We start from the raw sequence: 21,339 nt of genomic DNA on the forward strand, positions 1-21,339 counted from the left end.
AATAGGTGTCTCATCCAGGAACAATTGATTTCTCCCAGGAACTGGGACTACCTCTACTCCCTTCACATAGAATCTACAACAAGTTATCAGAGAGGAGACCAGGAGAGCTACATCCTGATGCATGTCAGATACCTCCCAACCTAGTTCCTGCAGTGTGTAAGACTGGTTTCTAAATAATGAATCGCATTTTCTTGTAGATGGCTGAATTCCTGCACTCAGGTTTCTGATCCTGCCAGTATTGAAATGGCCCTCCTTATCAAAGTCACAAATGATATTCTTTGTTACTGTGGCCAATAGAAACTATTCCTCCTCATCCTTCTCGACCTGTCTATAGCCTTTCACAAAGTTGACCGCATAATCCTCCTCCAACGCCTTTCCGCCATTGCCCAGTTGGTGGGGCTGCTCTGCTTGATTCTGTTTTTATCCATTGAATCATAGTCAGAGAATCACCTGCAATGGATTCTCTTCCCAGTCCCATTACCTCTGGATTCCCAAGGATTGATCCTTTGCTCCGTCCTATTTCTCAGCTACATCTGGTTCCTCAATGCCATCCTCCAAAAACACAGCGTCAGCTTGCACAGGTATCCTAATGACACCCAGCTCCACCTCACCATCACCTCTTGACACTCTTTCTAAATTATCAGACTGCTTCTCCGACATCCAGCACCAAATGAACAGAAGTTTTCTACAACTAAGTATTGGGAAGACCGAAGCCATTGTCTTTTGCCACAGCCTCAAACTTCACCCCCGAGCTACCACCTCCATCCCTCTCCCTGGCAACCGTCTGAGGCGAAGCCAGACTTTTCACAACGTTGGCATCACATTTGACCCTGAGATGAGTTTCCAACGTTATATTCGCACCATCAGTAAGAACGCCTATTCCCACCTCTGTAACATCACCGAACTCTGCTCCTGTCTCAGCTCATCCACTGCTGAAACCCTCATGCACGCCTTTGTTGCCTCCAGACTCGACTATTCCAACGCTCTATTGGCTGGCCTCCCACAGTCAACCCTCTGCAATGTTATCCCAAACTCTGCTGTCCATGTCCTAACTCACACCAAGTCTTAGTCGCCCCTCACTCCTGTACTTGCTAACCTACGCTTGCGCCCAAGTTGGGTTAACCTACATGGGTTAAGCAACATCTCAATTTTGAAATGCTTATCCTTATTTTCAGATCCCTCCTCATCCCTGTAATCACCTCCAGCCCCACAACCCTCTCTGTGGTTCTCTAATTCTACCCTGGGGTATCCCCAGTTTCCATCGACCCATCGTCGGTGGCCATGGCCAGAATTTTATGTCCCGCGGGTGGGTGCGCACCCTACCTTGGCAGGTCCGCGCAAAAGTCGAAGACCGCCCGCCCACAACAAAGCGGGCAATTAACCTCATCAACGGCCAACTGTCGGCGATTTTCTGTGGCCTGTCCAACCTTACGGTTGGCGAACGGGCTGATCGGCCAGGCGGCCTTTACACTGTTGATGGAACCTCATCCAAGGGCCGGATGGAATCTCCGTTAGGATTTAAAATAAAAAGATGTATCTGGGGACTGTTTTTTTTAATGAGGTATGTTTTCAGCCGCTTGATTGTGCTGCATAGACACTTTTTTTTTGTTGCTTTCTGTGCTTTCCTTTATGATTGGGAGGTCCGCAGCTCCCTGGGGCATCTGTCTGGAAATGCTCACCAGCAGCCGCAGTGATGTCAGTGCCCTCGCCCTCTCCCCACCCCCCCCACTGGCAGTGCAGAGCCTTAATTGGCCAGCCAGTGTGAAATCACATTCGGGGGGTTGGGGGGAGGTGCCGATTGTGGTCAGGGACAGTTCCCCTTCACTCCTGGGCCCGCTGATCGCGCACAATTCAGGCCCATGACTTCAGCCGCTTAAACCCTTCTGGAATTCCCTCTTTAAACACCTTCACCTCTCGTTTCCCCCTTTAAGAAACTCCTTCAAACCTTACTCCTTCGACTAAGCTATTGGTCATCTGTTCAGATACCTCCTTTGGTGTCAAATTTAGTTTGACTGTGTTCCCGTGAAGCACTTTGGGCTATTTTACTGTACTAAAGGCACTATGTAAATGCAGATTGTTGTTGTTGCTGTGCGTGTGTTGTCCCTGGGGTAAAACCTTTGCTTTTTTTAGACAGCTCTGAGGCTTTATTACCCCAGTGACTGATTTCGTACAACTCAGGTAGAGTTACCAGCCCATTACACTGCCTCGGGTCCCGGAATGATCTTAAATGTCAGGCCCAACATCCACGATCAGAATAAGTAGGAGATTCCACTGGGTGACAGTGACTTCAGTTTCTCTCCACGCCTATAAGAACCTTCGCTGAAAGCAGTCCGAGTTATAAATCAGGATGTTAGAAGTAGCAAAGTAATAGTGTCACAGAATAATTCATCAGGAGAGGCAACTGAAACAGACAATATAAGTGGGGCCAGAAGACCTGTTCCTGGAGAAAAAAGGGCCAGATTTTCACTCCCGGGGCTGGTAGCTCAAATCGGGAAATTTCCTAGCTCACCTTGACTTGAAGGGTCCCCTTGGACCCAATCTTCGCTCAGGGGAGGTGGGGGCAGGATAGGGTCAGACCCGCCGACCCTGGAAGCAGATCCTTAGTGGCCACAGGGGCCAGTTGTTTTAAGAATTGTTAAGCCCTCTAGCCCTCACACCTCAGCCCCCTCAAGCCCAGCATGGCCCCTCTTTGCTGATCCTTCCCCTGCACTCACCTCCCTCAAACCTCCATGCCATCTCGATGCCAACTCATGCTCCACCCGCCCCTGTGTCCCCTTATACATCCATGCTACCTCAGTGCCAATTCATGCTCCTCACCCAACCCCATGTCCCCTCATGCCCAGCCCATGCCACCTCCGTAGCCACTCTCCCAGTATCCACCATGGGCAGACCTCAGGAGCCAAGTGGCGATGAAAAGAGAATGAACTTCTAACAATCTAATACAGCTCTCACTCGTACATACTTAATAGTGAAAAAAACTCTCTTTCATGAAAACCCATTCAAAGCTTTCAAGTGTCCTCAAGTGGTTAATCTCTTATAAAAGCAACCTTCTATTCAGATCCCATATCAAAGCTACATAATCCTATAACAGCCTCTTTAAACTGACAATCAAAACATGATCTCAGAAACGCCTGATGAGATCACTGAAACTCAGCCAAGCACTCATTATGACATAATAATAGCTCTTAAGAAATGTCAATACAGACCTCTATTGAAACTGCATGAATATATGCTATTTTATCTTCTAACCTACACCATATGGTCCATTAATCAAAACAGTCCAGCAGACGGCTTTTGTTTAACTCTCATTGAGAGTTACAGCCTGTTTTTCATGTTTAAAGAGCTGGAGATTTAAAACGCTTCAGATCACAACACATAAACAGACCTTATCCCATGTTCAGAAACGTTTATGTTTATTGCATAAATTTGTGACTCCCACACTGTGGGTGAAGGCCCTTGGACCAGCCCAAAATGGGGTCTGTTTGAACTCAGCGCTAAGTTCAAATGGCCCTGCTGAGTTCTGGTTTCCCTCTGGTATGAGTCACGCCCCACCCACTTTGCTCTGGCTCTGTCAGAAATGGGGGCGGGATTTCTGCATCTGGGTCCCGTTCGCCATTGTTAAAGGCCCATGGAGTCTCCCTGACTCTGCGAAATCCTGGCCCAAAGGATCCGGCGATATGATGAGAAGGTGCGTGGTGACCGAGATCAATTTTTTTTTTTAATCCAGCCAGTGACACTTTCTTGTGGCAGAAAAGCTCTTACATAAAAGGCCCAACAATTGTGCGATTTTATCCAAACAGGTCAGGAAAGTGATGTGGACAAATCACATTGAGATGGCCTCAGCAATGCTCATATCAAACATGCTGTGTTTAACCAGGCTCTGAAATATCTTCAAAAAAGGCCACGGACCACCTAGAGCCACCTTGACAGGACCTCCTGGGCACTGAGAGGCATCTCAATGTATTTCACATTCCCCCCCCAGAGGGGGAAACGTGAAAATACGTCTGAAAGGAAAGATTTTTTACAAAGCTTGAATGGAAGGAAGGGACAAGGGGTAGGCGTTAAGTGAAGGGATTACAGGAGAATGGGACTCATTTCCATTGGTCCCAGTGACAACCTTTCACCCTCCACCAACCCCCCCCCCCCCCCCGACCCCACCAACAAGAAGGTTGGCTCCTGCTGATGTCATTCCCACCAGTTTCAGGTGGGAGTCAGTGAAGGGGCAAATAAAAAATCTCCCAGGGGCACCTGGCAGTTTGCCACCCACTTCAGCCCCCACCCCAAATTAAAATTGGGGCATGAGTGGAACAAAGGGAGCTGGAAGCCAGAAATAGGCAGGTGATGAAAGAGAGGGAGCGCAAATGAAGCTGTATAACTGGGGGTGATCGCTAGAGGATGAAATGGAGGGATTTGAAGATAGGGATCTTAGAAAATAATTTATTGGAGTATGCCCAATGCTATTTACCATCATCATTCAACCGTGCTGCATTGTCTCTGTAAATTTAATATCTATTTTGGACTGTTGCCTTAAAGGGGGTGTGTAGTTGGGAGTCTGGTTAAGCAGAAATTTTGGGAATCATTATAATATTAAGTAACTGTGTAACCTTACGGAGTAAAAGGGCTGTTACTGTTTCTCGCCACTGTCACAAAACTATTATATTTTTATAATATTATTATGGGGTATTGTAAAGTAGGCTTATGTATGCATTTGTGTGGTTCTGTGTGTGGCTGCTTTAATTAAATTAGAGACGGATAGACTGCAAGGTTTAAATTATCAAAATAATTAGATGTAAAAGGCATTTTAAATGCTAAAATGGATGAGCTAAGGAAAGGGGAATTTGCATTTTTAGATAAGGGGATAAGTTGTTGGGTTGTCAAAGATACATAATAAGGTTTTTACAACTAGCAAGGTAACTAGGGAAAGGTTATTACATTGATCTTTCCCAAAAACGCTGACCATAATGACAACATAAAAGATTTTTATATTATGGGAAAAGTAAATTCCAAAGGCATGGGGGAAACAGTGGGATTTACAGATTAAAGAGGAAGAAATATATTTAAAGAAGGATGGAAGGCTATGTGGGGGCAGCCGCGTGAAATCTGAGAGGTACACTGTGTGAAACAGACTTGGGGAAAAACCTCTAGCCACTTTGCAGAAGTCTGCTGTTCCAATAACCAAAGTTGTGTTAAAAGCCTTTGGAATTCCACTCTCGAGTGAGTACTTGTGGTAACCCTGCGGGATTGTCTCTATAAATTTAAAATCTATTTTGGACTGTTGCCTTAAAGGAGGTATGTAGTTGGGAGTTTGGTTAAGCAGGAATTTTGGGAATTGTTATAATATTAAGTAACTGTATAACTGTAATCTTGTGTATCTCTTTTATTCTTTTATTTTGTTAATAAATGTTTTAATTTAATTTTTGAAATCTCTAAAGGTGTTAATGGGCTCAGGGCACAAAAACCTTCTTGTAATAAATACGAATTGCAAAACTGTTATGATAGCGTGGAGGCCAAGTTTCTCTCGTGGGTCTGATCAGCCTGGCAAATACCACCTGCTGTATCATAACACCACGAAATTCTGTATCGGGAAATCACTTTCAACTGGTCACACCTGGAGCCTACTCTTTATACTTTGACATCCATGGCTCCATGCCAACTTGGTTTGGCTTGTCCTGTTGTCTTTCTTCTGAGAAATTTCACTTTGGTGACTGTTTAGCTGTTTCAGGAATTCATGGCACCTGATCAGCTCAGTGTCTTAATTATACATCGCTTGGCTTTGGATTAAATGTATTTGGAATAGATTTTTCTTATCCTGACTCCAACTGCCGATATTCATTCCAATAGTCCAACATACAATGCTTGAACTTTTCAGCAAGAGCTTCAAAGAGAGACCATCCCCCACCATGCCCTCTACTCCCCTCCCCACCCCCCCCCAACCATTGTTCCGCCAAAAGATAGACACTGACCATAGGTAGTTGGCTTGATAGTGGATGGCCATCCTGGCCCAGCATGTTGGAGACCATTATTGCTGGAAGGTCCATGCCTTGGTAAGCGTATTGAGGAAGCAGGCCATTGGGAGGTACCGAATGGCACAGGGAATGGTAGCCTGCATGAGGATCCATCAGATGAAGAAAGGATGGGTCTCCGAGGTTTGGAGGAGTGATAGGAGGAATCTCATAGTCTTCATCACCCAGCCCCTGGCCAGCGAAGGACTATCATGGAGGAAAAAGGAGAAAGTGAAAATTTAGAATGGAACAGTAACTGGAACAGACACCCAGAAATAACTTCACCGAGACAAGGTTGTTTCACATGTAAGATTCCAACATTAATTATTGAACTAAATTTAAAACTGTTCAGTGTTTAAAAAGAGCCCAAGAAATGTAACTTGGCGTTACAGCCACCTTTCTCTTATTGAACGAGAATTTGAATTTCAAAGCTCCACCACTCGCCTGTGATTTTTTTTGTGGAGAACCTTCTTACTTTCCAATTAAAAAAAATACATTTTGCCCTGGCCTTCTTCAGCAACAGGAAAACTCCTAAACTGGATGAAATGGGCACCGGTGCCAGCAAAAACCACTTCAATAAATGTCTTTCAATGCCTCAAAGGAGCTGGGACCTGCCTAACTTCATTTACTATGTTGCTGGGGAGGCTTTTCCCCCTCATATACCTGGGTTTTCATCTGATTTTTCACTATTCCCAGGATATTCCATGACTCCGGGTTTGTATTGTGCCCCATAAGGCATCACCATTTTATGGATTGGCCAGCAGGAGGCAGCCTTGTAAATTTGCTGTTAAAACCAAGTTCCATTTCATTAACTAGTCAATGACAAAAAACATTGTGCAACTCTTTATTAATCATAAAACTCATTGTGATAACTTAAACTACTGAATTTTGGAATTTAAAATAAAGAAGGAGAATGATTTTTTTCTTTAAGAGTTTGATGTGAAGAAAGTAAAGTATCCCGATTCCATACGCTGCACCCAGGGAGTCAGGAATAAACATCATCTTCAGGTGAAGGGGACTGAGATGTTGGGTGATAATTGGACCAGGTACACATTTTAAATCAGACACCATTTTAAAAGCAGGTACTCGGCCCTATTTTCTGAATGTATTTCCATTATAAATGCCTATGTCAACATTTAAAATAGAAACAGCCTATGTAAACTTAACTTACTGTAATCACACCCATTGACCAGTATCTTGACTGGGGGAAGGAAGGGTGTATTCTCAGGGTGACAAATTTACAGCAGCAACTCCCATTATGTATCTGGACATGGAACAAGCCCATCAAGCCTGCTCTGCCGTTCAATACGATCATGGCTGATCATCCACTTCAATGGCTTTTCCCCCACATTGTCCCCGTAACCCTTTAAAAATCTGGTCGGAATTTATAATGAAAAACAATCACAGTAGGTGCATGCAAAAGTAAGATCTCTAATACAAAAATACAAGGGGGTAGAAGTCATGCTTCAGTTATACAAAGTACCTGCAGTATTGTGAGCCATTCTGGGCACACAGCTTCGGAGGGATATGTTGGCCTTGGAGGGGCTGCATGGTGGATTCACCAGAATGATACCTAGGCTCCAAGGTTAAATTGTGGAGACAGCACATAAACTAGAGCTGTATCCTTTGGAATTTAGGACGATCAAGAGTGATTTGATTGAAGTTTTTAAGGTATTAAGGGAAACAGATTGTGTAAATTGGGAGAAACTGTTTGGCAAGTTAGGGGGTCAAGGACTTAGAGGACATAGTCTAAAGACCAGAGCCAGGCCTTTCAGGAGTGAAGTTAGGAAACACTTCCACACACAAAGGCTGGTAGTTTGGAACTCTCTTCCACAAATGACATTTTGATGCTAAATCAATTATTAATTTTGAATCTGAGATTGATAGCCAAAGATATAAAAGGTCATGGGGCAAAGGTAGGTATATGGAGTTAGATCATAGTTCAGCTATCAGCTAAATTGCCTCCTCCTGTTCCTATCTTCCTAATATAATTACAGATCAGCCTTGTTCATGGCAATACAAAGAGAATTTTTTTTATCATCGCTTGTGGGTGTACCGCTGTAATTTTCACAGTCAACCACAGTGGGAATAACTTGCTGAGAAAAATGCGGTACAAATTGGATAAATGACTTGTGTGGCTTTACAGGAATTAAAACCACTCCAAGGCTGCAAGGCTGTGTAACTGCCCAGGGTTAGTGGTCTGAGGTTACTTCTTGGATTTACATTCCCTCAGAAACCCCGCAATGATTCTTGTTCACACTGTAGATTCCAGATTATAATCAAGAATAGAATACAGGGTACTTCTCAAACAACTTCTTCAGGATTTATTGGTTGGCTTTAATGGTGCAATATCATTCTGTGAAACATGCAAGCAAATGAATTGTCCTGTGATCTCTGTTTGATAAATTCTTAAGGAAAGGTATTTGAGTTAACTTTTCTTTGTGCTGATTAGATTGAGGAGGAACTACTGGAGAATGAAGAGCTTTCTTTCCTTCTGTGGTCAGATGGTGCACGTGTTCCTTCAAATGATTCTTAATAAATTGGGTGAAAAATGGCAATTTAGCTTTTATGCAAATGTAACTGTCAAACTGCCAAGGAGTAGGCCGATGTGGGAAACAGGAGTGTTACAGTTGTGCTTTCTTCTGAAGCATTGCTTTTGGTATGTTTTGGGGTGATGGGTGGGAGTTTTCCCCTGAATGGAGCACAGGGTGTAATTGGGGGCTGGTGCTGATGTAACAAGGAGGATGGTCATTCATTGTTCAAGACTTGCAACCCACATCTCTCAAAACAAATTCACCCCAACTAACTTGCTCAGTTGAGAACCCAACAGTGAGGGCTCAAGGTATCTGATCACAGAGAATGCCATGACTGAACCACAAACATACACCACTTGGCTTTCTGGTGTGACTCACCGACTAATGACCTGGAGAAGCAAATCTGATTGATTCCCTCCCCTTGGCTCAGGAACAGGGAGGCTGACAGAAGGGCGAGGGAGAAAGGAGCGACCCCAACTCCTCCTCGCGTGTGAGAAGCTCAGGCTGGGATTTTCTGTGCCTGCCGGTGTCCGGCATGGTCAGTGGCGCCAGCAGACATCATGGTGAGAGGGCCCAAAATCGGTTTCACAACGTCGTAAAACAAGTTTGCGATCATCCACTCCGCCTGCGGATAGTGGGCCACATTCCCTGCCATTGGACATCAGGAAACTCATTGTGATACGTCAGCATATCAATATAAGGCCAGCCCGGCGGACTCATTCACCCCGCCCGGATGTTTACCACAGCATGTATAAGGCATGCACCTGGCCGGCTGCACTTCGCTCGGGACTTTGAGGTTTGTTCGCCTCCTTGCTTCAGGCAGCACTCACAGTCATCAGCACCAGGCCTCGCAGGCAGCGCCACATCACTGTTAGGAGGGCTCGTGGGCAGGTCTCCACCCACCAGACCAGCCGGAAGGCAGGGGTGCCTTTGTACAGCTGCAAGACTAGGGCTTGCCTGGGTAAGGGGGAGAAGTGGCCTCAGACAAGGGAAGAGGCTGCAGGATGAGGGCTGTACTGGGGAAGGGGGGTATCCCAGGGTGTGTGTGTGGGGGGGGCACATGTTGATCTGTGCAAGAGGCCTCGAGATGGTGAGGGCTGAGGAGGGCAGTCTCCAGAGGAGATGAGGCCAGATGGAGATGTGAGGGTGTGTGTGAGAGAGTGAGTGGTGATGTCCCTTGAGCTGGCAGTGAGTGAGATGCCAGTGAATGTGTGATGGGCTTGTGAGTGTGTGAGTTTAGAGTGATGAGATGGTTGCCTTACCCTGGTGGAATGGATGAGATCATTCATCCTCTCTCTGCACTGGATGGCCAACCTCTTCTGTGCAGCATTGGCACTGATCACCACTGCCATCACCTCCCAAGCTGGAGCGATGATGTAGCTGCCCCTCCTGCAGACAGAGCGGGGGTAGAGGGCATCACAGGCCTCCAGGGCGTCCAAAGGGTGAGCGAGGGCTGCAGTCTTCTTGCCTTTTCGGGCCATGTCTTCTCTGTTGCAGCCCTGGGCTGGAAGCGCTGAGCGCAGCTGGACATTAAACACGGTGCCCGACGTGATGGGGAAGCGAGGTGATGGTGTGGCAGGCGAATGAGAGCCCACCCTCCATGGGAACGCTGTGTTTCCCGGGGAACGCATAAATAATGCGGTGGGTTTGGGACGATACGGTGAGAAAACCCGCTATCGCGGCCGGTGGGTAAAGCGTCGGCTGGGATTTTCTGGCCCTGTCACGGGTGGGACCCCCCCCCCCACCCCCACCATGGGTGAGGCAGTGCACCCCCACCCCCCCGCCCCCCACCCCCCCCCAGCCAGAAGCCCATTGACTGGTGGGGGGGACTGGCAGATCCCAGCGGCGGGTGGGTGGGGGGAATCTCACCCATCGTTTTGCCCGCTCGCTACCTCACTTGGTGAAAATCTGGGACGATTCATCTCTCAGTGTTGTACTGTACAGCCCATTTGCCCACTGAGATTGGAACGCAGTATCTGGGGCTGATGTACGTGACAAAAACACTGACTGTAACCATAGAGATATCCCCAATCTCTGTCTGCTCGAAGATGAAATAACAGTGACAGTGCTTTGGCGTTTCTCACCTGATAGAGGAACTCACTGCACCTGGGGGAAGGAACAGTGTAAGAACTCGTCATCCGACTGCCAACTCCGAGGAGGTATTGTGAATCGAGGCAGGGGAGTTAATGGGCGCTGTGCTTCTAAACTGGGTGTTTGTACGCTGTGAATCCACAAGGTTTCACCCCACAGTCTACAGAGCCCAGGAACAGGTGAGGTCTGAACTAAGCAAAGAGGGTTAGAGCTCCTGCTGGTTTTAGCAGCAGAGTCTGAATGGAATCGGCCAAACCAGCGCATCAGGATCGTGGTATTTTAAACGAAAATCAAGTTTAAGAAAAATTTTGCCCAATTGCTGACCTGGACCAAACAACTAGCCCCACCCTGCTCTCCCCACCCCCCCCACCCCGATCGAAATGATGAGGCTGGTGAAATCCCAGTGATCGTGGCAGCTTGAGAAGGTTCTTTAAATTGAGCTGTTTCTCTTACACGTTAAAAAAAAATATGTTACTAAGAAACTGATTACTGTATAGCTATGAAAATCTTAAATGGTTCAATGTTGTTTTTATTAAGGTCATTTTAATTGATTTAAAACCAGGTAGCTTGCAGACTGAGGACAGGACCTTTGTTAAAAGTGATTATTTTTTGTGATAAATGTTCAGCTGTTATAATAAAACTGAATCAGGTTATTTCTCTTAAATATGTCAAGGTAAACATAAATGCAAAGAAAACACTCAGTTCCATTCTATTATGCTGACTGAATGTGTTGGTGTATGGAAGATTTTATGCTTGTGATTCTGCAAATGAATCTTCAGTCCTAGCACTGCCTATGTTTTTCTATTACTTGGTCACAGGATGTGGGTGTCACTGGCTGGGCCAGCATTTATTGCCCATCCCTAATTGCCCTTGAGAAGGTGGTGGTGAGCTGCCTTCTTGAACCGCTGCCGTCCATGTGGTGTAGGTACACCCACAGTGCTGTTAGGGAGGGAGTTCCAGGATTTTGACCCAGCGACAGTGAAGGAACGGCCGATATATTTCCAAGTCAGGATGGTGAGTGACTTGGAGGGGAACTTGCATATGAACATATGTACGAACACATGAATTAGGAGCAAGAGGAGGCCATTCTGCCCCTCAAGCCTGCTCTGCCATTCAATAAGATCATGGCTGATCTAATCATGCCCTCAACTCCACCCCTGATAACCTTTGACTCCCTTGTTAGTCAGGAATCTATCTACCTCTACCTCTATCTTAAAATTATTTATTGACCCTGTCTCTCTTCTGAGGAAGAGAGTTCCAAAGATGCATGACCCTTTGAGAGAAAAAAAATTCTCCTCATCTCTGTCTTAAATGGGAGGCCCCTTATTTTTAAATCGTAAGGCAACCCCTCCCCCACAACCCCAGGTATCAGCCGAGTGAACCTTCTCTGAACCCCTTCTGACGCATTTATATCCTTTCTTAAATAATGAGGCCAAAACTGTACACAGTACTCTAGAATGTGGTCTCACCAAGGCCCTGTGGAGCTGCAGTAAAACCCCCCTACTTTTATATTCCATTCCCCTTGTAACAAGCAAGCAACAATCCATTTGCCTTCCTGATCGCTTGCTGTACCTGCCATTGGTGATGTTCCAATGCACCTGTGATGGTAGCACCACCTCAGAGGAAGACCCAACTGTGACCTTCCTGTTTCCCTGAGTGAAGGCTGCTTGCTCGTTGGCAGTTTGACAGTTCCTTTCGTATAAAAGCTAAGTTGTCATTTTTCACCCAATTTATTAAGAACTATTTAAAGGAACAAATGCACCATCTGAATATAGCTATAGTTAATCATTGATTTGGCATCAATTGACATTTGTACAAGAGAGTTCCAAACTACCACTCTTTGGGCGATGAACTGTTTTCCAATTTCACTCCCAGACTCTAAGTTTTAGACCACGGCCCTGAAGTCCCTCTGGGTGGTGGAGGTCACGATGGCCCTGGTAAAATGAAAGCAGACTCATTCACTTCCTGCAGACCCAAAGCCCACAGAACAAAATGGTCCTCAGTCAGCGCAAGTTGAGGTGTCATTCAGAAGTTGTCGTACTACCAACACTAAGGGAACACCTGCTGGGCCCAGAACACATACTGTTAGCTTAGAAATTTAGAATGCAGCTGGGCTGTTTTCCCGACGACCTAAGCTGCACAATAGAATTGAACTCATATTACAGAGCTGCAGTTTAGCAGTGCTGCTCACTGGGAAATCTCTAAAGCACAGCCTGCGAATTTCCAGCCATTGAAATGGAAAGATTGAGGCCGCAAAATTCTAACCACTGCTCCCTGTAATTGTTAGGCACCAAGGGAGGGGTCCCCGTCTGGAACCTGAGCACAGGATAACCAAAACAAAAAAATATTCTGACCTTTACTGGAATATCTCATTGTTCTATCTTCTCTTCTGAATACCTCTAAACTGTATGCGATATGTCTTTGTCTTCCAGCTACAGATACCTCTTTGTTCTACTCTCTATTGTAAATACCTCTATGTTCTCTATTGCAAATATCTCTCTGATCGGTACTCTATTACCTATAACCCTCTGTTCTCAATTGCTTATGAAGATGCACTGTTGGAGATACTACACTGTTGAAGGTGCTGCATCGTTGGAGGCACTGCACTGTTGGAGGTGCTTCATTGTTGGAGGTGCTGCATTGCTGGAGGTACTGCATTGTTGGAGGTACTACACAGTTGGCGGGGCTGCATTGTTGGAGGTACTGAACTGTGGGAGGTGCTGCACTGTTGGAGATGCTGCACTGCTGGAGGTGCTGCACTGTTGGTGGTGCTGCACTGTTGGTGGTACTGCATTGTTGGTGCTGCACTGTTGGAAGCTGTATTGTTGGAGGTGCTGCATTGTTGGTAGTACTGCACTGTTGGAGGTGCTGCATTGTTGGAGGTACTGAACTGTTGGAGGTGCTGCACTGTTGGAGATACTGCACTATTGGTGGTATTGCATTGTTGGTGGTACTGCACTGTTGGTGGTACTGCATTGTTGGTGGTACTGCACTGTTGGAGGTGCTACACTGTTGGAGGTGCTGCACTGTTGGAGGTGCTCTCCATACGCCTGTGCACCTTGATGTAAAAAATCCCATGGCGCATTTCAAAAGAACAGTGAGGAGTCCACCTTGTGGTCTATTCAACTTGTGCCCGTCAACCAGCATCACTGACACATTCATCGCATGTTGGGCTGGTGACACCTTGCTGTGTGCAAGATTGGTTTCACATCCCCTTACAAAACAAGCAACCCAGGCTGTCCTTTTAATATCAGTTCCTTTGAATATTCTGTCTATGAATGTCCCTCTGATAGTCCTTTGTTATCCTGATATTTATCAAACTTTTTTTTTGTTGGGTATACAATATATTCTAACCTTCTACTATTGTGGAATAAAACCTGAGGCACGTTTATTGTCTAATATTAGTCTGTACCATACTGCTGCACACGTATTGTGAAACTGTACTTTTCAAATTCTACACAATGGCCTGAGCCTCACCCTTGGTGAATGGGCACGATCGATGGGCCTGTGACCAGTTGGGAAACCCACCACCCGCAATCGGCTCCCGGCCGGGATTTCACACTGGCTGCCCAATCAAGTCTCATCCAGCGTCTCCCTCATGGCTGGGAGGGGCTGGGCGGAGGTGGATGGGGGTTTGTCAGCCGCTGGGTCCAATGGCGATCGAACGGCTGGTTTAAAAAGGGCCCGGGCAGCTCCTTGAAGAACATATTTGCAGTGTTCCGAAGACCAAAGCTACGGCCTCAAGTGTGACAGGAGATGCCCGGCTGGAGGGCAGGTCAGGTGGGCACTTGGCACCCCAGCTGCCGGTTTTCTGATGAGTGCCTCGCGGTCCTCCTGGAGGAGGGGGCTGCCGGGAGGGACACCCTTGTCCCCCCAGGGGTTGGAAGGAGGAGGACACCACACCTGACAAAAAGAGCTTGGGAGGAGGTGGCAGTGGTGGTCAGCAGCCGTGATTTGGTGCGGCGCACATGGGTCCAGTGCCACAAGAGGTTTAACGAGCTGCTGCACTCAGGAGGGGTGAGTGCCGTGTTGGCATGGGTCAGTGTGGTGAGGTGTTAAGGACTGGCCGTCTCCCCGTGGAGCTCAGGGGTGTTAGAGTCTGAGTGCCAACCGGCAATGACGCCGGAGCTGGCCAAGGGGGTGAGTCCTGGCTGCTTGGACTGAGTGTCTTGCAGCTCGAGGGCCAAGACTAGGATGTGCCCTGGGAGGTGTCCCTCAGCTGGGGTTGGCCAGGCTGCAATGGTGCTGCAGGTAGAGAGCGGACTCATCAATGCTCCTCTGTCCCTTCAGGAGAAGATGAGCCATAACAACATTGAGAGGTCATGTACAGGCCGAGGCCCCCCAAAACCTCCTAATCCAATCCAGATTCGAGCAGGATGCCTCGGAGCTGGAGAGCCACCACGCATTTCAGTCAACTGGCCGCGAAGAGGCTGGGCTGTCAGATGAAGGTAAGAGTGCGGTGCACTGAGGTGAGAGTTTCAGATGCTGCAAACATTCTCGTGTAGTCTCATCGTTGATGGAAACCTCAACACTGGATTCCCCATTGATCATTGGAAGACGATGGCACCATGATGCAGGTCTCTGTTGTCTCACCAGGGTTCTTGGCACGCCCAGTGATAGTGTGAGGACTTTAACTAATAATATGTCCTTGTTCTCCTTTAGATTTTCCACCACGCACTCGCTCTCTGGACCCCGAAGGGCCACTCCTGATGCCAGAGGACCACCAGGCTTCACTTGCGCCTGTGTCACACCCGCTCTCTGAACCAGGCACCAGCGCAGATACCAGCACCTCAGTGGGCATTAGATACTCATCTAGAATCTCAGCAAATAGCGGTGAGAACACTTCACACTCGCTTGAGGAGCAGGCAGAGGCAGAGAGTGCCCATGGCGCCGGCAGTCGGGGGAATGCTGGAGACCAGGACGATGCTGAGTCGAAGGCTGATGTTGAGCCTCTGGAGTCGTCCATTAGGCAGCAGATGCTGGATGTCCAGTGGGATGTGTGGGAGGGTCTGGTGGAGATCCACCAGGGTCTCGGTGTGGAGGAGCCCATGTGGAGAGTGAGCACTGTGTTGACCCTCATGGCCGAGCGCACTGCCTACTCCATTGGGACATGGTGACTCTCATGGAGAGGCTGCTCCAGGGACAGAATCAGGGCTTCCTGGGGCTGTGCTCGGACCTGCAGCCCCCACACAGACACTGAGCTCAGGTGGTCAGTGTCCGTGTGGGAGATGGACTGGGCACCCAGTATCCCAGCGAGGTGCCCGTCCATCAATGGTAAGCAGGGAGGTCCAGAGTTACCTCACATTGGCGCACGAGCTGCTTGTCGCCTCTACAGGGCACACCTGTATGTAACGCTGGTTGTGAGTGACTGTAAACTTTATTGCACAGGCACTGAGTGGACTTTGGATTCAAATGAAAGGGTCATTTCAGAATCCGGGATGGAGGTAGCAGCCCTGACGTGAGGGGGAAGCAGATTTTTGGCAGCCTAGCTGAAGGAGCGTTGGATCAAGGTGTCCCTGCCTCCCTGAAGTTTACAGAGGTCTGTCTCCACACCCTCAGTGTTCTCCTCACTCTGCTCCTCTTCTGACTCACAACTGGATTCATCATCTGTGGCCTATGGAGGTGCATCAAGAACCTCTTCCTCCAGTGGACTCCCCCCTTGCCAGCACCAGGTTGTGGAGAGCGCAGCATGCAACCACTGTCAGAAACATCCGCTCTGGGGGGGTATTGTAGTGCTCCTCCTCAATAGTCTAGGCATTGGAAGCGTATCTTGAGAAAATTTATGGTTCTCTCTATCACAGCCCTTGTGGTGATATTGACTCCTATTGTACCGCTGCTCAGCTTCTGTTCTTGGATGGGGAGATGTCATGAGCCACCTTCTGAGGGGATAGACCTTGTCACCCAGCAGCCATCCATCCAGCCGGGCTGGAGCACTGAAGAGCCCCGGTACCTGGGAGTGTTTGAGGGTGTAGATGTCGTGGGAGCTGCCTGGGTACCTTGCACAGACTTGTAGAATCAGCATCCTGTGATCACACACTATCTGCACGTTCATGGAGTGGAAGCCCTTCCTGTTGACGAAGGCACCGGGCTCACCTGCTGGGGCCTTGATGGCCACATGTGTACAGTCTATAGCACCCTGGACACGGGGGAAGCCAGCAATGGCCGTGAAGCCTCTGACTCGCTGTGTCTGACAGGCCTCGTCCATATGGTAATGAATAAATGTCATTACCCACCTGAACACCAGGTATTGACAACGCAAAATTGGCTTCAATTGGGTTTTTAATGGCCTTAAGTGGCCTGTTAATGGATGATTACCTTCTGTCACCAACTTGATACAACTGTGGACAGCTGATTGGGAGACTCCACACAGATTCCCCCATTGACCCCTGGAAAGAGCCGGAGGTATAAAAGTTGAGGCCACCGTGACCTTCAGAGGCGCTGGCATGGAGGGTCCACCCACACAGTCGGAGCTGATCTCAGGCCCAATCACCTGACAGTTAGAGGTCACTGTCTCCCTGGAGAGATGGATCCTCCTTCGGCACTGCACCTCGGACATATTGAGGTAGCTGCATCACTGCCTGTAAACCCTGGCAGCAGGATAGTGGCGTCTTCTGCGGCCCCTAATACCTTGGACTTCCTGCTGACCCTGCGCCCCTTGTGCCTGCGTCTCTCCTCCCACAGGTCCCTCCCCTGGAGGCTGCATTGGGACCCCTGGCCTCCTCTCCCTTTTGCCCCTCTCTTCCTCCTCAGAGGAGGTGTCTCCAGCAGAGACAACAATCCCTGTTACCAGGGTAAGGGAAGGCTGTCTGATTCCTGGAAGGGTCCACACGGTCTGAATCCTCCAGGGGCCTTGGAGACCCAGCAATGAGTCCTGAAGTGGAGCCTGGAAATGCTAAGACTGAAGCTCAGAACAGAGACGACGCTGTCAAGTTCAAATAAGCAACCAGCAGCAAACTATCTCCTAAGCTCCTCACTGCTCACACTGGCAATGCTGCTGACCCTTTTTATCCTGCCCTTGGATGAGGTTTTGCAAATTGTGGGCTGCCCACCTGCCTGTTTAGCCCGTGCGACGAGCGCAAAATCGCACAGACAACATAAAATTGGCTTCAATTGGGTTTTTAATGGCCTTAGGTGACCTCTTAATGGATGGTGGGCGCAGCTCCGACACCCACCCGCGCTCACTGGCCTGAGGATTGCGCGCGTGCGGGATGGACTCAGGACACTCGCCTGATGTCTTCTGGCTCCATTTTATGCCCGATCAGGTTGGGCGAGTGCCTGCTCATGAGGGTAAAATCCTGCCCCATTTTGTATATCTTCGAGTGACTAGTTTGTTGAATATTTATTTGTCTTTCCACAAGCCAAGGAACGGTTAACTTAAGGGAAGTAAATCGAGGAAGGAATGTTCACCATTCATCTAAGGAGAAGAGTTCTAGGTAACATGCCCTGAACTCAGACGTGAAATATAAGGAAGGTATCTACAGGAACAATAACGCATGTATCAGAACTGTTTGGTAAGAATGGAAAGATGAAATTTAATTGAAGATTTAGGTTCTTGTGATATATTGAGTCCAAATGGAGTGTGCACAATGGTTTCAAATGTAAGGTAGTAGACAAACCAGTGAACTCTGGCCCAGCATAACAAAGCTGAAGTATTCTTTGCTCCTTTTTACCCTCCAATTTTACCCCTTCCTCTCTGTGTCAACCACTTTGTTATCCGGAGTGTCAGTGGGTTCTCTCAGAGCACATGTCCATACGCACTAGCTTTCTATCATGTCTGTTTGGATAGTGATCAGGTGTGGGAACCCGGATTGATATTCCTATATTTACCTGGGCTCACAGAAGACTGATTCGAGAGTGTCCAATCTTCCACAATCGCTACATGTCAGCTCCAGCTATCGTAATGTATTCTACTTTAGCCAAGTCCCTGGTCATTCCCATTTGATGATTTATATATTTTTTCTCTTCCTTTATTACTTCTCAAAAACATTGCTGAAAGTATTTCCTCACAAGTTACTAAATAAGTGGGTTTTGCACTTTGTACAGACACTCTTGTTGACACGAGTCTGCCTCACAATAACCAATCATTGGAAAGACTGTTGTCTTTGAGAAGCTGCTGAATTGTGGAGCAGAATCAGCTGTTGCCATAGTGATTCAGGCTCGAGATGCAGCGTGCGGACACAATTGGAAAAGCAGAGAGAGTGGGGGAGGTGCGTATGAAAACAACACAAAAAAAAAATCTAAATGAAGCGGACGCTGGGAGAGCCCTAACACTGGCTTAAATGCTGAGTCTCCCCAGTGCAAGTTTCTGCAACCAGGAGCAAATTTGTGCAAAAAATGTCATCCAAGGAAACATTTAATTCCGTTTACAGAGACGAATTCTCCACTGCATTGTCCATCCTAATGGTGAACACTCCTCAAAATATGTATGCAAATTGGAGGTTCATTTTGCATATATCAAGGCATGTTTAAGATTTTGAACAATTCCCTGGGTTTTTCGAGGAAGACAGATGAATACAAAGAAGTCATTTTGTCAGCCACAATCTGACTCTTAATATTGGCCCAGCCACAGAGATCACCAGCAATGAATTCTCTGCTCAGTCATTCAAGTGTTTTTTAATAGAGTTTTTTCAATTCAACCCACACAGATTGGGAATAGCTCTGCAATATTGCAGCATACATGTCATTTCGATTGTGCCATCTTGTAGATGCCTGATATTGTTTTTCATTTTTGTTCCCAGATTATTTATATTTTCGCAGGCAGGTTTGATGTGCTCACTTGTCATTTAAGTAAATATGAATCATAAATTCTAAACTCTTCAATTTAGGATTTAACCTTTTCGCTTGAAGGTCAGAACTCTCCAGGTAGCTGAAGACATTCACTTTGCCCAGTGTAATACTTCCAGATGCTACCAAGCGTCCCTGCTTTAACTCCTTTGTTCTCTTCATGCAGAAAATAATCTTCTGCCATTGTACATTAGAGAGTTCCCAATGTTCGGGGACAGGGGAGGCTGCTGCAGATGATGGCTGAGTTACAGACAGGGAGCTTTGAAATTCGCAAACTCAACTCAAATTGGTCAGATTTGTAGGTGAAAGCAAACCAGGAGGAAGAGGGGAATTGAAATTATGGAATGCTGGACAAGGTAAGTAAGTGAATGAGCAGAAGGATGGCAGATGGAATTTAGAATCAGAAGAACATAAGAATTAGTGGTAGGAGTAGGCCATTCAGTCCCTCTAGCCTGTTCTACCATTCAATAGGATCATGGCTGATCTGATTGTGGCCTCAACTCTGCTTTCCTGCTTGTTCCCCACGACCCTTGACTCCCCTACGGTTCAAAAATTTGTCTCAGCCTTGAACATACTCATGACACAGCCTCCACAGGTCTCTCGGGTAGAGAGTTCCAAAGAATCGCCACCCTCTGAGAGAAGTAGTTCCTCCTCATCTCTGTCTTAAATGGGACACCCCTTATTCTGAAACTATGCCCCTAATTCTAGATACCCTCACAAGGGGAAACAATGTCTCAGCATCTACCCCGTCAAGCCCCCTCAGAATCTTATATGTTTCAATAAGATCACCCCTCATTCTTCTAAACTCCAATGAGTTTAGGTCCAGCTTGCTCAACCTTTCCTTTCATTCCAGGATTTAACCTAGTGAACCAACCTCCCCATTTCTCTCCATTTAAATAAAATACATTTTTAGCCTTTTTTGCCAAAATTGATAATGTAATATTTTCCCACGGAGGGCAGGATTTTCCAGTGCCACCATCCCCGCCCAAAGTCAACGGACATTCGGCTTCTCTCCAAATTTTCAGGTCCAGCCACGGGTGGGACCAGAAAATCCCAGCCGATATTTCATCTGCCAAACCACCCCCCCCCACCCACCCCCCATCCACTGCTGAACTTACCTCTATCCCTTCGCAAACTCTTTGGCCTGAAGTTTCGCTCCTGGCTCGGGAGCACAGAGTCCGGACATTCCCTGACTCCGCAGGCCTGACCTGGGTGGAAGTGCCCTGGAAATGGGGAGTTTCATCCTGGGGGGTGGTGGGATTCACTGGGACTCGGGCCAGGTGCCCACAGAAGGGGTATGGAGGCTGCTGGGCTGAAGGGCCGCCCCGGTGCACTGGCACTTTGTCAAAAAAGCATTAACACAAAAAAAAACAGCCCTCAACCCTTACCCCCTCACCCTTTCACACACACCACATGTCTTCCAAGCCAAAACAAGCCTCTCCACTCAACTCCCATAACCTCTCATACCCTTTATGCCAATCTATACCTCTCTTCTCACACCAATGCCCTTTATAGCACCTATAAATTTAGTGCCAACCCATGCCCCCCACCCACCACTCTTTGCCCTAACATCTGCCATGTCAACTCACCCAGTAAGCAGCATGGGCTGACCTTAAGAGGCATGCTGAAATTAAATAAAATTAAGTTCTAATTGCCTGTTGCATAATTTATTTCTTAAAAAAACTCTCATTCATAAAAACCCATTCATAAAAACTCATTACATTTACATTCCTTCGACTTCATAATCCCTATGAGAACAAACATTTCATTCAAGTGCTTAATCCCTTCTAAAAAACAAACATTGGAATTCATAGTCCCACTTCAAAGGGTCTATAAATGCTTGAAGCTGTCAATCAAACTGTGAAATGGAAGGCATCCCATTGTGATAATGGAAGGTTCTGAAATCAGTCATGCAACACAAATCCAGT

At 47.2% G+C, this 21,339-nt stretch overlaps 1 protein-coding gene across 5 annotated transcripts in view; it reads right to left on the minus strand.

The window, feature by feature from the left end:
* tox2 (TOX high mobility group box family member 2) overlaps positions 1-21,339 on the minus strand; it is a 300,983-nt gene that overhangs the window by 58,202 nt on the left and 221,442 nt on the right. For all 5 annotated transcript variants that reach the window (XM_041203728.1, XM_041203725.1, XM_041203724.1 and 2 more), the window contains one exon: positions 5,964-6,209. In XM_041203728.1, coding sequence (XP_041059662.1) covers positions 5,964-6,209 — 246 coding nt within the window. The remainder of the gene's footprint in view (positions 1-5,963; positions 6,210-21,339) is intronic.

The sequence above is a fragment of the Carcharodon carcharias genome, chromosome 14 (genome assembly GCF_017639515.1).
Source record: "Carcharodon carcharias isolate sCarCar2 chromosome 14, sCarCar2.pri, whole genome shotgun sequence".
Taxonomy (NCBI): domain Eukaryota; kingdom Metazoa; phylum Chordata; class Chondrichthyes; order Lamniformes; family Lamnidae; genus Carcharodon; species Carcharodon carcharias.